Genomic DNA, 13,535 nt, shown 5'->3' with positions numbered 1-13,535 from the left:
CAATAAAATAAAATAAATTATATTACTGAGATCCCTGTAAGTTATGGTTTAACATCTGCCTTCCTGTATTGTAGACCTCATCAGGACCCATGGAGAGAAGGAGTTTCCAAAAATATCTCCAATTTGGCTGGTCGGACAGTGGGTCATCAGGGAAGCAGAGAAAAATTTGTGGATTTGTGCACTAATGGATCAGCAGGAAATTAGGTAACAAGAGGGTTGGTAACTCTGGAGAACCACAGCAGAATTTCAGCTAGAATTCTGGCCATACTTGTAGACATGCATAAACAGGAGACCATCATGATTGTGAGTCTTACTCTAGGATTCGATTTTTCAAATGTTTGAGTCCCAAATTAGCCATTTACTAGGGAGTACTCTAAGATAAATGACTTTACCTCTCTAAGCTCCAATTTTCCTTTCTATAAAATGTAGGTAACGATGGTACCTCTTCATAGAATTGTTTTGAGAAATGAATGAAATATAAGGTATATTTAGCGTAGTGCCTGATCTATATGAGGTGAATAATTAACTGTTATTTTTATTCTTCTCTCCTCTGCACCCCACTTTTCTAAGTTGCAAACAAAATAACTATACATTGATAGTTTAAGAAAGTTTTGTTCCTGCGTGCCCCCTCTGCCCCTCTCCAACTAGATTCCAGGTGTGTGCACGGAGGTGGAATGGAGAGTATGGGGGTAAATATAAAGTTGCCCTGGAGACCTCCCTGGTGGTCCAGTGGTTAAGACTGTGCGTCCACTTCCACTGCAAGGGGCATGGTTTCAATCCCTGATTGGAGAACTAAGATCCTGAATGCTGTGCAGTGCAATCAAAAAAAGAAAAAAGTCAATAAAGGATTTTAAAACTATATATATAAAATTGCCCTTTTAAGCACCACTCCTAATGTTATCTCCAGAGAAGGAAGCAAACCTAGGTGCAGCTGATGCGTTAACCAGATATGACACAGAGAACGTTTCCTTCTCCTTTTTACTTTCAAGTTTATTCTAAGGCCCTGGATCTCTGCAGCTCAGTTGGAGGCCATGGAGAAGATGCCTACTATTCCCGTGGGAGCCCCTGCCCTGCTGTGGATAGCTCTGCTGCTTTTCTGTAAGTAGAGTTATCAGCCCCCTGAAGGGGCCGGAACAGATTGGGGGAGTGGCTGGTGAGGGAAAGTTGACAATTTTATTGCTGACTTTTTCTAGGTTATGAGCAAACTGTGGGTCATTTCCCGGGGATTCTGTAGGGAGGACAAGCTGGATAGCAGAAGAAGGGGGGTTGGGCATCATCTAAGGAGGAAGCCGGACTGAAAGTCTAGTCCTTGCTATCAAGCTGGCTTTCCCTAGAGGGTAAAGGAGGGACAGCAGAGGAAGGAGAGAGGCTCCTTCTCTTCCTTGAACAGAGTCCTGAAAAAGATGGTTGGCCCTTAAAACTCCATGGATGTAGACCTCAGCATCATAACCAGATCCCAGTCTTCAGGTATCCAGAAGGCTGGGGTCAGATACTAACTTATTGTCTCTGGATTTTGCAGCTCCAGATGGCATGTCAGCAGGTGAGTCTTCTGTCCTTGTTCTCTCAGTATTTCAATGGGTCTGGAAATTGCCCGCCCTTCATCCTTTCCCTTCATCCCATCATCTATTTTTTAATGATTATTAATCTGCTCTTCCCTGTTTATCACACTTCCACCTGCCTCGTGTTCCTTCTTTCCCCCATTCAAAAGCTTCCCACACAGTGTTTCATTCTCTCAAGTCACCCTTTCCTCTTTTATGCAAACAGTCATGTCTGCTGAGCATCTGTCTCAGCCTCTGCTCCAGATACCATGATATAAACTCATTTAATTCTTACATCATCATCCCTGTTATTATTATTGCCATTTTATAATTGAGGATACTGAAACTCAGATTAAGTAATTTGTTGGAGGTTACATGGCCAACAAGGCACTCGATTCTAACGTTAAGTCCCTTAAATCCAAGTCTAGTTCTCTTTTGAACATATCACCTCTTCCTCATCACCACCTGGCCACTTCTGAAGTCTTCGTTCAGATTTGTACCACATCTCTTTGTCCCTGAAAGCCTTTTAAGACTGATCCTCTTGGTGATTCTCAGTACCTTCCAGAATTGACATATAATTTCCATTCCCTATTCACTCACAATTAAATAGTCATAAAAATTTAGAGCTGGGAGAGGCCATGTATTTCATTTAGTCCACTACCTTAATTCATCCATTATTCACTCATTCATCAACTTGATAAATATTTAATGAATACTCACTATGTAGTAGTCATTGTGTTGAACTATGTATGAACATCTCAGACATAATCTCTGCTTGAAAAGAGAATTCAATCCTCATTTACAGATACTGAAACTGGAATCAAGAAAATTAGAGGGGTTATCCTCTTTGTTTTTTAATATCTTACATTCATGTCCTGTTTTTTCCTAGGTTGGGAGCTAGGGTCCCTAGGTGGGACCACAAGATTCTTTCTTCCTTCCTTTAATTCTAGGACTCAGGATAGATTCTTATCACCAACAGTTTAAGGGTAGATTGACCATTGATTGACTATTATTATGTCTGTACTCTGGAAGCTGAACAGATTTCAATGATATTTTCCCTCCTTCCATATCTCTTTCCACAATCTGTTCTTCTCAAAGCCATCTGGAAATCTAAGCTGTCCTTGAATCCACCATGGAGAAAAATATTTAGAGGAGAAACTGTGACTCTTACATGTGGTGCTAACAGTTCCTCTGAAGATGAGTCCTCTGTGTGGATCCACAATGGAACCACTTTGAAAGTGACAAATTCAAGATGGGACATTGTGAAAGCACGCATGCAGGACAGTGGGGAATACCAATGCCGAAACAAAGGACTTGACATTAGTGAACCTGTGTACCTAAACGTCATCAGTGGTAAGTTCCAGGGTTACAGAAATACCAGTTCTCTCATGTGTGGAATGGCCCATCTGAAAATGGGGAGAAAGCAAGTTATTCCAAGGCTTAGAAAAGCAAGGTTGAACTCAGGGTCTCTCTCCACATACAGGTTCATCTCTCTTCTTCAGCCTCTACTCCATCTGCCCTTCTGCCTTCTTTCAATATTCTAGCAATCTCCCAATGTTACTCCACTAGACTGTTTCATTTCTATCTTCTCTAACTTGGTACAGATGCATATTACATGGTCAGATGGCATATTGGATATGTGAACATTACAAAGAGCTCTTTGATTTAAAGAGTTACTTTGCCATTTCCATGTGTCATGACCTGAATATTAAGTTGTACTCTTTTGTTTAATTTATTTATTTATTAACTGAAGGATAATTGCTTTACAGAATTCTGTTGTTCTCTGTCAAACCTCAACATGAATCAGCCATAGGTATATATATATATATCCCTTCCCTTTGGAACCTCTCTCCCATCTCCCTCCCCACCCCACCCCTCTAGGTTGATACAGAGCCCCCGTTTGAGCTTCCTGAAACATAGAGCGAAATTCCCCTTGGCTATCTCTTTTACATGTGGTAAAGTAGTAAGTTGTACTGTTGATTCTGAAAGCTATCTCTTTACATTCCTCCTGTACTCTACTTTTACTTAAGAACAAATCTTATGTTTGCTTCATCACTCTCCTACTGTCAACAATTAGTACAGTGTGCTCAGGCATATGTGGGTTACTTTGTAAATGTTCAGTGAACAAAGTAATGATTTCATTTGAACAGCTAGGTCATTTATATTTTGTTTTATATTTTTAAATATAAATATTTTTAAAGTATAAGCATATTTTGTATTTTTTCTCTTGAGTGAAAAGAGATGTTTCAACATCTGTGTACAAATTCTAAGTAGAAACTAAAGCAGTGTAAAATAGCTTCTTTATTTTTTTTGGAGTCGATTCTAGAAAAGTCCTCAAGGATTGCTCCTAAATAAAATATGCTTATGCAACCTAGACATGTTTCTATTCTAAATTTTGAGTTCTTAAAATGACATTAGCCATACAACCTGACTCTTATATTTTACTGACTCATTATTGACAAACATTCATTGAGAATCTACCGATTCCTAGGTATTATTAGGCACTGGAGATATGATGAAAGGAACAGACATGATCCTGACCTCTGAAGTGGAGAGCCCAATGAGGAAATGGACATCCAATCAATAGTTACACAAATAATTAATTCAAATTGTGATGCATGTTCTGAGGAAGCTGGAGGCTTACTGTGATTAATAGAACGGGAAGTACCTATAAGTTTAGAGAGGACAACTCTGCTAGGCTAGGACTCTCCAGGCAGAGTAGGTTTATTTCCCCTTTAGTGACCAAATGCAACAATAGAGCTGAAAGGGATAATGGGTTTCAGACCTCCTATAGGTGGGCTGATCAGAAGCGTCAGCAATGTTGTGGCCCCAGAATTACCTTTCAGGAGGAGAGAATATTTATCAACAGAGGAGACAGGCTATAAGCATTATTTTGTGTTTCCTTTTTATTGATCTTATGAGCCAAGAAATGGATTAATGATAAAGGTTTCTGATATGTACTCTTTGCATGATTGTTTTTATTTATCTTATTTTTATTTTATCTGTCATTGTTAAATAAATATCTTAATGAATATTCTTCAGACTGGTTGATCCTTCAGGCCTCTGCTGAGGTGATGATGGAGGGTGAGTCCCTCTTCCTCAGGTGCCACAGTTGGAAGAATCTGAATGCCTTCAAGGTGATCTACTACAAGGATAACAGAGCTCTCAAGTACTGGTATGAGAACCACAACATCTCCATCACCAATGTCACAGAAGGGGACAGTGGCATCTATTACTGTGTGGGCAGAATTCAGAGGCTCAACTACACCTCTAATAAACTCAAGATTATAGTAAAAAAACGTAAGTTGGTGAAGGAAAGGGAACGAGTCCATAGCAGGGGAAAGGAGAAAGAACATTTGAGCTTAATGCAGTTGAAGCTATAGAATGCAAGCAACTGTGATTCCCTGAAAAGTCTACTAGATTTGCAATGAGGAGACCAGGGGTAGAGAATATCCCTTAGTCTCTGTCTCAGATTCCTTACTTGTTCAATGGCAACAGTAATACCTTCTCACATTATGTAATGTTTACAGATGTTAAATGCAATAGTTGTAAAATGGATTTTTAAACTGTTGAATACTAGTCAAGCAAAGTCATCTATTGCTTCTGGGGAGAAACTTACATTTATCAAATAGAAAAAGAGTTTCAAAGTTGAAGGAACAAACTCTTTATAGCTTGAAGAGTCTATTCTAGCCTATGAGGAATGGGAAAGGAAACCAAGTCAACCGGCTGTGTGCCTGTGATTTCGGAGATGAGAAAGAGGGCTTGATATGGAAAGAGTAGTCAGGCGGGCTGCCTCTGTAGTCAATGAAAGGCTGCCATTTCCAAATTTCATATAAAAGAAGGAGCCTTTAAAATATTTGCTTTGCAGTGAGGAAATAAGACATTTGCTTGGTACACTTTGCTCATGCCAAAATCTTAAAAAACCTGAGACCAGAAGCCACAATTAATTTCTAATGGTAGTTCTCTGTTAACTAATTTGAGACCTGTTGTTTGATTTTCACTGTGCTTCCGGTATCCTTATCTATAAAATAAAGGGTTTGGACTAAACTTCATTAAAATTGCTTGGAGAATTAAAAAAAAAAATACTGATGTCTGTATATCAGCCCTTGAGCTTCTAACTTAATTAGTTTGGAATGACACCTGGTCATCAATATTTAAAAGCTCTTCCAGGTAATGGTAATAGGCAGCTAGTGTTGAGAGTCACCAGTCTAGGTGACCTGTGAGTAATTTCTGGCTATAATACTCTAGGGTTCTAAAATTCTAGAAAAATCACAAAAAAATCACTACTTTGTAAATAGAATAGCAGAATCACAAAACAGTGGAATTGAAAGGCAATTTACTTCTTGCCTTGCTTGCCTTGCTCAGTCGCTCCATTGTGTCTGACTCTTAGCAACCCCATGAACTTAGTCTGTCAGGCTCCTCTGTCCATGGGATTTTCCAGGCAAGAATACTGGAGGGGTTGCCATTTCCTCCTCCAGGGGATTGTCCCGACCCAGGGATCAAACCTGTGTCTCCGCCATCTCCTGCACTGGCAGGTGGGTTCTTTACCACTAAGCCACCTGGGAAGCCAACTTATTAATATTTATGATCTAGCCCAATATCTTAATTTCCAACAGACATGCAATGAATGATGACTGTTTGAGAAATAAGGCACTGGTGACCCCCTGCCCTTACTCTATCTGCTTCCCACCTCCATGTCCTATGTGGACACTGGTCTCGTGAGGCTCCAAGGAAGGGATCATCTTTCCTATGACCTTTCCCATTAGGCATATTGGCCAGACAAGCCAAGGGATTGTGGGGGAAATACTTAGGACTCCCTAGGGCTTCAGGGGGCACAGACTAAGGAACTCAAACCTGTGAGTGTTTTGTCTCTGCTCCTGGATGTCATTTCATGCTAGAAGGTGAAGGACCATGTTGGATCCTTGTTTTAGGGGAGATGAAGACTTTAATCTCACTTTTCAATTCCTAATTTGAGTTACGTTTCTTATTACCTCTAGAGTACACTCAAAGGAACTATTTCTGGCTACAATTTATTATCCCATTGTTGGTGGTGATTCTGTTTGCTGTGGACACAGGGTTGCTTATCTCGACCCATAAGCAGTTCACGTTACTCTTGAAGATGAAGAGAATGAGAAGACGCAACAGATTTACGGACCCACAGCCTAAACCAGATCCCCCAGGGAACTGATGTCACTCCTCAAGAAACCTCTGCAATAGCAGAGGTTTTTGGCTTTAGTAAACGCTTCTCAGTTGTCAAAGACAACTCACAAGGTACATAGAAAAAGCTCACGGCTTTATAGAACTGCTTCATTAAACTGATCGAGTGGCATGTAATAGGAAGTGCTCAATAAGCATCATTTATATAAGTAAAGAAATGAATAGATTCATTTATTAGAATCTGTAAAAGAGATATACAACTTGAATAAAAGTATGAAACCATGTAATGTGACACTTTTAAGTATTCGAGGCTTGCTAGTTTTGAGGCATAACCATGAAGTCCTAGATTAGAAATGTTCTCTTTTGTAATGTTCTCTCCATTGTAAGTCTGACCTACGAACAAGAAGACAGGGAAGGATGTGCTGATGAAGCTGATCATTTTTATGCTCTCTCTTCACTTACTATCACATGAACTTTTAGCTCTTGGCAGAATCTGGGGCAGACTTGAGCCCCTGAATTCTGGGGGTGAGGCTCCATCTAAGAGTTCCCTGTGATTGTTTCACTTCTGTCTTATCTCCCCAAATTAAATCTTGTATATCCTCTTACAGTACCTGAACGAAGCATCTTAGAGAGACTCGCTCATAATAATAACTCTCACAATGAAAAAGTGCAAGACTGAATAAGATCTCAAAGTCCCAGTCTTTTCTCTCCCACCCCTGCCCCACCTCTTCTCATGGAGACAGTTATGTGGGGCCTTGGGGAAAGCATTAGAAAAGAGAGCAAGGTACTGTCGGTGCTGACCAGGAATTCACAACAGGAAATGGGAGATCAGAGCACCTTTAGTTTATCTGTTTTTTTGAACAATTAAAAACATAAGGAAGTGAACTAGGGGGAACGTTTGTAAATATTCATAAGACTGACAAGTCCCATTTTCTCCAAAGGGGTCATAAAAAATAGAGAAATTATTAAAGCTTTTTTTTTAAAATATAGGTATCTGCTGTTGGCATGAGGGAAACCCTTTCATCCCCTTGAGTTCTCGTGGCTGAACTAATAATAAAGTTGACACGAGACAAATTAACAGGAGAAAAAGAAAGAAATTTTAATTCATGTGCTCAAAGGTCTCATAGAAATGGGACCTAACAAGCGACCAAAGCAGGCAAACTTTATACTTTTTAGACAAAGAAATGATACATTTGAAAGGAATCGACAGGACAGAGAAGCTTAGGTTTGGAGTGCTCAATTCATGAAGAATCTAAACAGAGATTGGGCTTGAGGTATTAAATAAAAGAAGAAACAAGATTTTCTTCTTATTATTATTTTTAATTGAAGGATAGTTGAATATATCCCTTCACTCCATCCCACCTATCTAGGTCCTCATAGAGTACTGGGCTGAGCTCCTCGTGTTATATATGTACACACTCATTTCCATTTCTTTTCCATTATGGTTTATTACAGAATATTGAATATAGTTCCCTCTGTCATATAGTAGGACCCTGTTGTTTATCCATCCTATATATAATGGTTTGCATCTGCTAATCCCAAACTCCCAAATCCATCCACCCTGCTTCTTAAGTAACTTTAATTCAAAATATTCAATATGTCATCATGGCATAATTAGAGACAACCCACATTGAGCCCTAACACTGATATGAACCTCCTTAACACTGTCCATGCTTTTTTTGTTTTTAATAATTTCAATGAGACAGTGACCAGATTCCCAGGAAAGGGCTGTGGCACTTGGCTTTGTGTAAAGAGGCTTTATGGGTGGAGAAGGGATTTTTTCTGCAACAATAGGCCAGGAAAAGTCCCTATAGGAAGCTCCTTGCTGCTATTCCTAGATATTCCCCTACTTTTAAGAAAAGATAGAAGGTCTATTATAGTTACAGCCTTGGGACCAGAGTCATACAGAACATTCATTAAGAACATCCAGTCTCATGATGTTTTACACACAGCTATGCATCAGGCTGAAGAGCAAGTTACTTACTTCTGTATTTGGTCTGAGGCTAAGTGACCCAGAAGAATTGAGAGAGATTGAACATGGATAACCCAGGCTTTGTAAGCTTTAGATACATCTTTCTGAGTCTTGACTGTTAACACTTCATTTTTACTTCCATTTACATTCTCACCCCAGCTTGCAAGCACTATGGACTGAACACAGACCTAGAAGTTCGAGCTGTTGATAACTAGCTGTGTGACTGGGGCAAGTTCTTATCAGTCTCAGATTCCATTTCCTCTTTGTAACAAGGGAGCTTTGGACTAGGTGGTCTCTAAGCTCCCTTTTAGCCCAGACATTTTGTCTTTCATTACATGGGAACCTGGCTCTATGTGGTGACTCTCCAGCACAAAGGTTCAGAACACATTCCCCAAGAAGCTCCAGTGTGAATTTTCTTTCATTTTCCACATACCGTTCTCTCCTTTCACTGTGTTCTTCCATATATTTATATTTCAGGCTTGTATCAGACTTAGGTCTACCATTTATTTCCACAATTTTTCTTCCCAATAGTCATACATCTATTCTGTAGGGACTGTGGAACACATAGTTGGATCTTGAGTACTCTGTGGACCCTCCAAATATGGCACTTATAAAGATGTCTTTTAATATATATGTATATATACATATATATATAATCTATCTGTGACAGAGAGATAGTATGAATGTCACCAAATGATTAGATAGAAATAATTCATCCCAGCTTCACCCTCTGTTACCTCCAATCTCTTCCCATAATGGTCTAGACTGGCTCATAAAGCAAATTTCTTTCCCATGGTTGCTGTTCCAAATTATCTGCCATAAACCATCACAAACTCCCAATAATAAAGGATTTGTTTTTGAATATCAAGTCAGTAGCTCCCTGCTACTGGCCAGCGGAAGACAAATTTCCATGGCCCTCAGGAGTAGGAGCAGACAAAAGATACACCTTGTGAGTATTTCAGGAAATTGAATACTTGAAGAAAGGCTCTGCTCTTTCTTTTCATTAAACGGAACATGGAACACCAGAACATCTCCTTGAAGTCAGAAATGGGAGCTTTATGTTGAGAACGGCAGAGGCACTTGCCAGCCTGGGTCCCCAGAAAACCTCAGAGAGGAGTATTATCTCCTTGCCTTAAGTTGTCTACCCAGCCCTGGGCAGTTAGTCACCAAGCCCAGGTTCCCAGCTGATGCCTTATCAGCTTCCATGACATTCCACCACAAGTCTTTTACTCTGTAACTGTGCCCAGGATCACTGTTAAAGCCACTTGCATATGTCACTTACAGCATCCACAATCTTTCCCTTCTTGAAGACTTTCCTGTTTTCCCTGTTATTTTCAATTTTTGAATTATCACTGAGACAAATCAGTAATCTCACTGCAAGGTAAGGAATGCAATGAAATTGAACTTGCTTACAGAGAAATTTTTGAAGACCAAGAAATGACTTCCTGTAGATTCTGAGAAAAATGCTAATTTTTATTTATTTGTTTATTTTTTTTTTTACCAGTTTGCAACAAGGTAATACTGCACTGCCACAGACTAAGCTGAACCAAAGCAAATACCATTCAATTAATAGGATTAAATGTTTGAAAATTAACATCTTTTTAAAATTAAAATATAGGAACCACTGATTTTCTACCTTCACTAGCTCATATCAAGGCTGAAAATTTGGAGTCTCCGTTGACCAACCACTGTTCTAGAAATGGGATCCTAACATGTTTCAGACTGGGATCTCTAGGAAACAGAGTCTGAAACAGAGATTTGAAAGCAGCAAATGTATTAAGGAGTGCTCTCAGCATAAACACCCATGAGGGATGAAGGTAGAAGGGGGAGTGGAAATGTGATGGAGTCATGCAGAAACCTCAAATCATCTCACAGATAGGAATTCCGGAATCTGGGAGTACCCTTCATAGCTGTCTTAAGTTGAGGAAAGGTTGCCAGTCTTTATACCCTGAAAAAGATAAGTCATTGGAAAGGCTACCCATGGGAAGGGGCTGTGACTCTGGAGATGGCAGTTCTTTAGCATGGTAGTTCCTGAAGTGGGACTCAACTGCAAGCTGTCAGCCCAAGACATTTCCAGCAGCTAGGGAAATAGATGTTTGGGTCCTGAAGGGGCCGCACCAGAGCAGCTACCAAATACAATTTCAAATTGAAGTGAGTGTGTCACTGGCCATCAGATCTTTACCTAACAGTTTTATCTATACTAAACAGAACTACTAAGAAAAAAAATATAACTGTTTTCTGGCTATCCTAACAGAAATAAACTGACTCTGTCATTTCTAAAAATATGGTCACCAAGGCAAAGATATTTTTTTCTTTTATCTCTGGTCAGATTTTATACACCAGTGTTTTTCAGCAAAGCTAGATATGTTAAGTTGACTTAGAAGATTTGTTAATTTCCATCGGTTTGCCCCATTTTCAGCACCTAGCTAACTTCATGACACTCTTACAAGTGACATTTTGCCTCTGCAGGATCACCACATGAGATCAGCTAGATTCTGGAGACTGAAGAAGCTGGGTCTGAAATGCAAACTATACCTGTTCTTTAGTATAGAAGGCCTGAGTGGAGTGAAAGGATGAGGGAGAGAGAACCAGAGCATATGCTTTCACCTTCTGTGATGCTCAGACATAAAATGCTGTTTTTTAAACTCAGGTTTTAAGTTGGGAATATCTAAGAAGACATTTCTGAAGATTAACGTCTGAAAGCTTAGGTGGTTTTTGTTGTTAAGTTGGTGAGTTGTGTTCAATTCTTTTGTGACCCCATGGACTGTAGCCTGCCAGGTTCTTCTGTCTGTGGGATTTCCCAAGCAAGAATAGTGCAGTGGGTTGCCATTTCCTTCTCCAGGGGATCTTCCTGACCCAGGGGTCAAACCTACCTCTTCTGCACTGGCAGGCAGATTCTTTACCACTGAGCTGCTGGGAAACCATGATAGCTTAGGAGCTGACTGGAATATTTTTCATTAAATCAAGCTTCAGACTTCTTCTCATTAATAAATGACTTCAGAAGCTGTTGTTAAAGTGCTTACATTTATAACACTATTTCAAAGATTTAGGGCTACTCTGCAAAAGGAACTCTGATTCTTCTTGGCTCCTCCCAGCCTCCATCCTCTTTCTCTCCTGTGTTGGAGGTGTGAAAGCATTAAACTGTTCATCATGATCTCCTTTCCCAAGGAGTTTTCTCACTAGTTTTTACCTAGGCATCTTGGGGCTGGACAACCCACCTCTATGCTCTCAGTAGCTGGAGATCTTTTGCATTACCACATTTGTACTCCTCATTTCCAGAAATAGTCAGTTAGGGCAGTTCTATCCACTTGGAGAGTGGGTTTTTTGTTTGTTCGTTTGCCGTTTGAAGATCCCTCAGGCTGTGGTGGGATATTAGCAAGCAGCAAAATCAGATTACAAAAAGCCTTCAACATCCACAGAAAAGGACATGCATGTGTCTCCACACTTACTTGTTAAATAAAATTTTGCACAAATTGCTCCTATGCCCTTAACCACCACAACAGAGGTTTTTCTGAGGTGGTTTCCAAGCACTTTATTCATTAGCTTTTTAGAACTCTGCTGAATTTTGTGTCTTATTGTAGTTGTATAATCCAACATATTCTCAGGACATATTTAGATATGTACATGAGTGTGTGATAGAATATGGGTATGAATGACCCAAGCAGATTAATCTTTTCCCTGTATTCTTAAGGGTATGATAAGTCATTTCCTATCCTCTCTTAAGGAGAACACAGAGAAGCACAACTAACTCAAATGGAAGCCTCCAGTGTTAGCACCCAATTCAGTCTATTCTTGATCCCATACTTAGCAGCATTACTAAAACAGCATTAAAATTAATATATGTTTACGAAATGAGAGAAAAGGCCTTCCACAACTCTCCTCACTGAGAGGAGAGGGGTTTTTGCCCCATGGCTCTGCACAAAGCATCTTTGATATCCTGGTTCCTCAGACTGTACACGACAGGGTTTAGCAGAGGGGTGATCACTGTGTAGGTCACTGAGATGAGTCTGTCCTGCCCCAGGGAACTCCGGGACTTAGGCTTCAGGTAAATGATAGAGGCACAGCCATAGTGGATGATGACCACAATGAGATGGGAGGCGCAGGTGGCAAAGGCCTTCTTCCGACCCTCAGCTGAAGCAATCTTGAGGATGGTGGAGATGATGAGGACATAAGAAATGAAGACCAGTCCCATGGGTACAACAAGGACACAAATACTGACAAAAAAGTTGATGATCTCATTGATAGTGGTGTCTGTGCAGGCCAGCTTCAGCAGGGGTCTCACGTCACAAAAGAAGTGAGAGATGACAAAGGCATCACAGAAGGGCAGGCCAAACACAGACGTTGCCTGGACAATGGCCATACTCAGGCCAATTCCCAGGGACCCAGTTGCCAACTGGATACAGGCCTCTTTACCCATGATGACCGAATACCGTAGAGGGTTGCAGATGGCCATGTAGCGATCGTATCCCATGGCTGTGAGCAAGAAGCAGTTATTGATACCAAAGGTTAGATAGAAAAAGAGCTGAGTGGCACAGCCTTGGAGAGAAATGGTCTGATGAGGACTCAGGAGGCCAGAAAGCATACAGGGAATGATGGCCACAGTATAGCAGGTCTCAGAGATGGACAACATGCTTAGGAAAAAGTACATGGGAGTATGAAGATGACGGTCCAGGCGAATAATAGTCAAAATAACAGCATTGCCAGAGAGAGTCAGCAGGTACAAAGTTAGAAAGACAACAAACAAACCAAGCCTGTGCTGCCGCCCAAAGCTGGAGAAACCTTCAAAAAGGAACTCAGCCACAGAAGTGGAGTTTGGCTTTGGCATTGAGGGAGGTTGAGGTCTAAAAGAGCTCAGCAAAGGAAAGAAA

General features: G+C 40.4%; 2 protein-coding genes across 2 annotated transcripts; one reads left to right on the top strand and one right to left on the bottom strand.

Annotated features, from left to right (window-relative positions):
* The first annotated feature begins 1,017 nt into the window (after positions 1 to 1,017).
* FCER1A (Fc fragment of IgE receptor Ia) lies at positions 1,018 to 6,979 on the top strand. Its single transcript, XM_040230151.1, has 5 exons — positions 1,018 to 1,098; positions 1,520 to 1,540; positions 2,637 to 2,891; positions 4,581 to 4,838; positions 6,536 to 6,979. The coding sequence occupies exons 1-5, from the start codon at positions 1,032 to 1,034 to the stop codon at positions 6,724 to 6,726; spliced, it is 792 nt and encodes a 263-aa protein (XP_040086085.1). The 5' UTR covers positions 1,018 to 1,031; the 3' UTR covers positions 6,727 to 6,979.
* A 5,568-nt stretch (positions 6,980 to 12,547) lies between these two features.
* On the bottom strand, positions 12,548 to 13,492 carry LOC120855429 (olfactory receptor 10J3-like). Its single transcript, XM_040229899.1, has one exon. It carries the CDS (start codon positions 13,490 to 13,492, stop codon positions 12,548 to 12,550), a length of 945 nt encoding a protein of 314 aa, XP_040085833.1.
* Between the last annotated feature and the right edge of the window lie 43 nt (positions 13,493 to 13,535).

This window comes from Oryx dammah, unplaced genomic scaffold (genome assembly GCF_014754425.2).
Source record: "Oryx dammah isolate SB20612 unplaced genomic scaffold, SCBI_Odam_1.1 HiC_scaffold_28, whole genome shotgun sequence".
NCBI classification, from domain to species: Eukaryota; Metazoa; Chordata; class Mammalia; order Artiodactyla; family Bovidae; genus Oryx; species Oryx dammah.
The sequence above is the reverse complement of the archived record's forward strand: the minus strand, read 5'-3'. Positions and strand labels throughout refer to the sequence as shown.

Coding starts and splice junctions, on each gene's coding strand:
- FCER1A (XM_040230151.1), top strand. CDS start 1,032: ATGGAGAAGATGCCTACTATTCCCGTGGGAGCCCCTGCCCTGCTGTGG. Junction 2,892..4,580: donor GTACCTAAACGTCATCAGTG/GTAAGTTCCAGG, acceptor AATATTCTTCAG/ACTGGTTGATCCTTCAGGCC. Junction 4,839..6,535: donor CAAGATTATAGTAAAAAAAC/GTAAGTTGGTGA, acceptor TATTACCTCTAG/AGTACACTCAAAGGAACTAT.
- LOC120855429 (XM_040229899.1), bottom strand. CDS start 13,492: ATGCCAAAGCCAAACTCCACTTCTGTGGCTGAGTTCCTTTTTGAAGGT.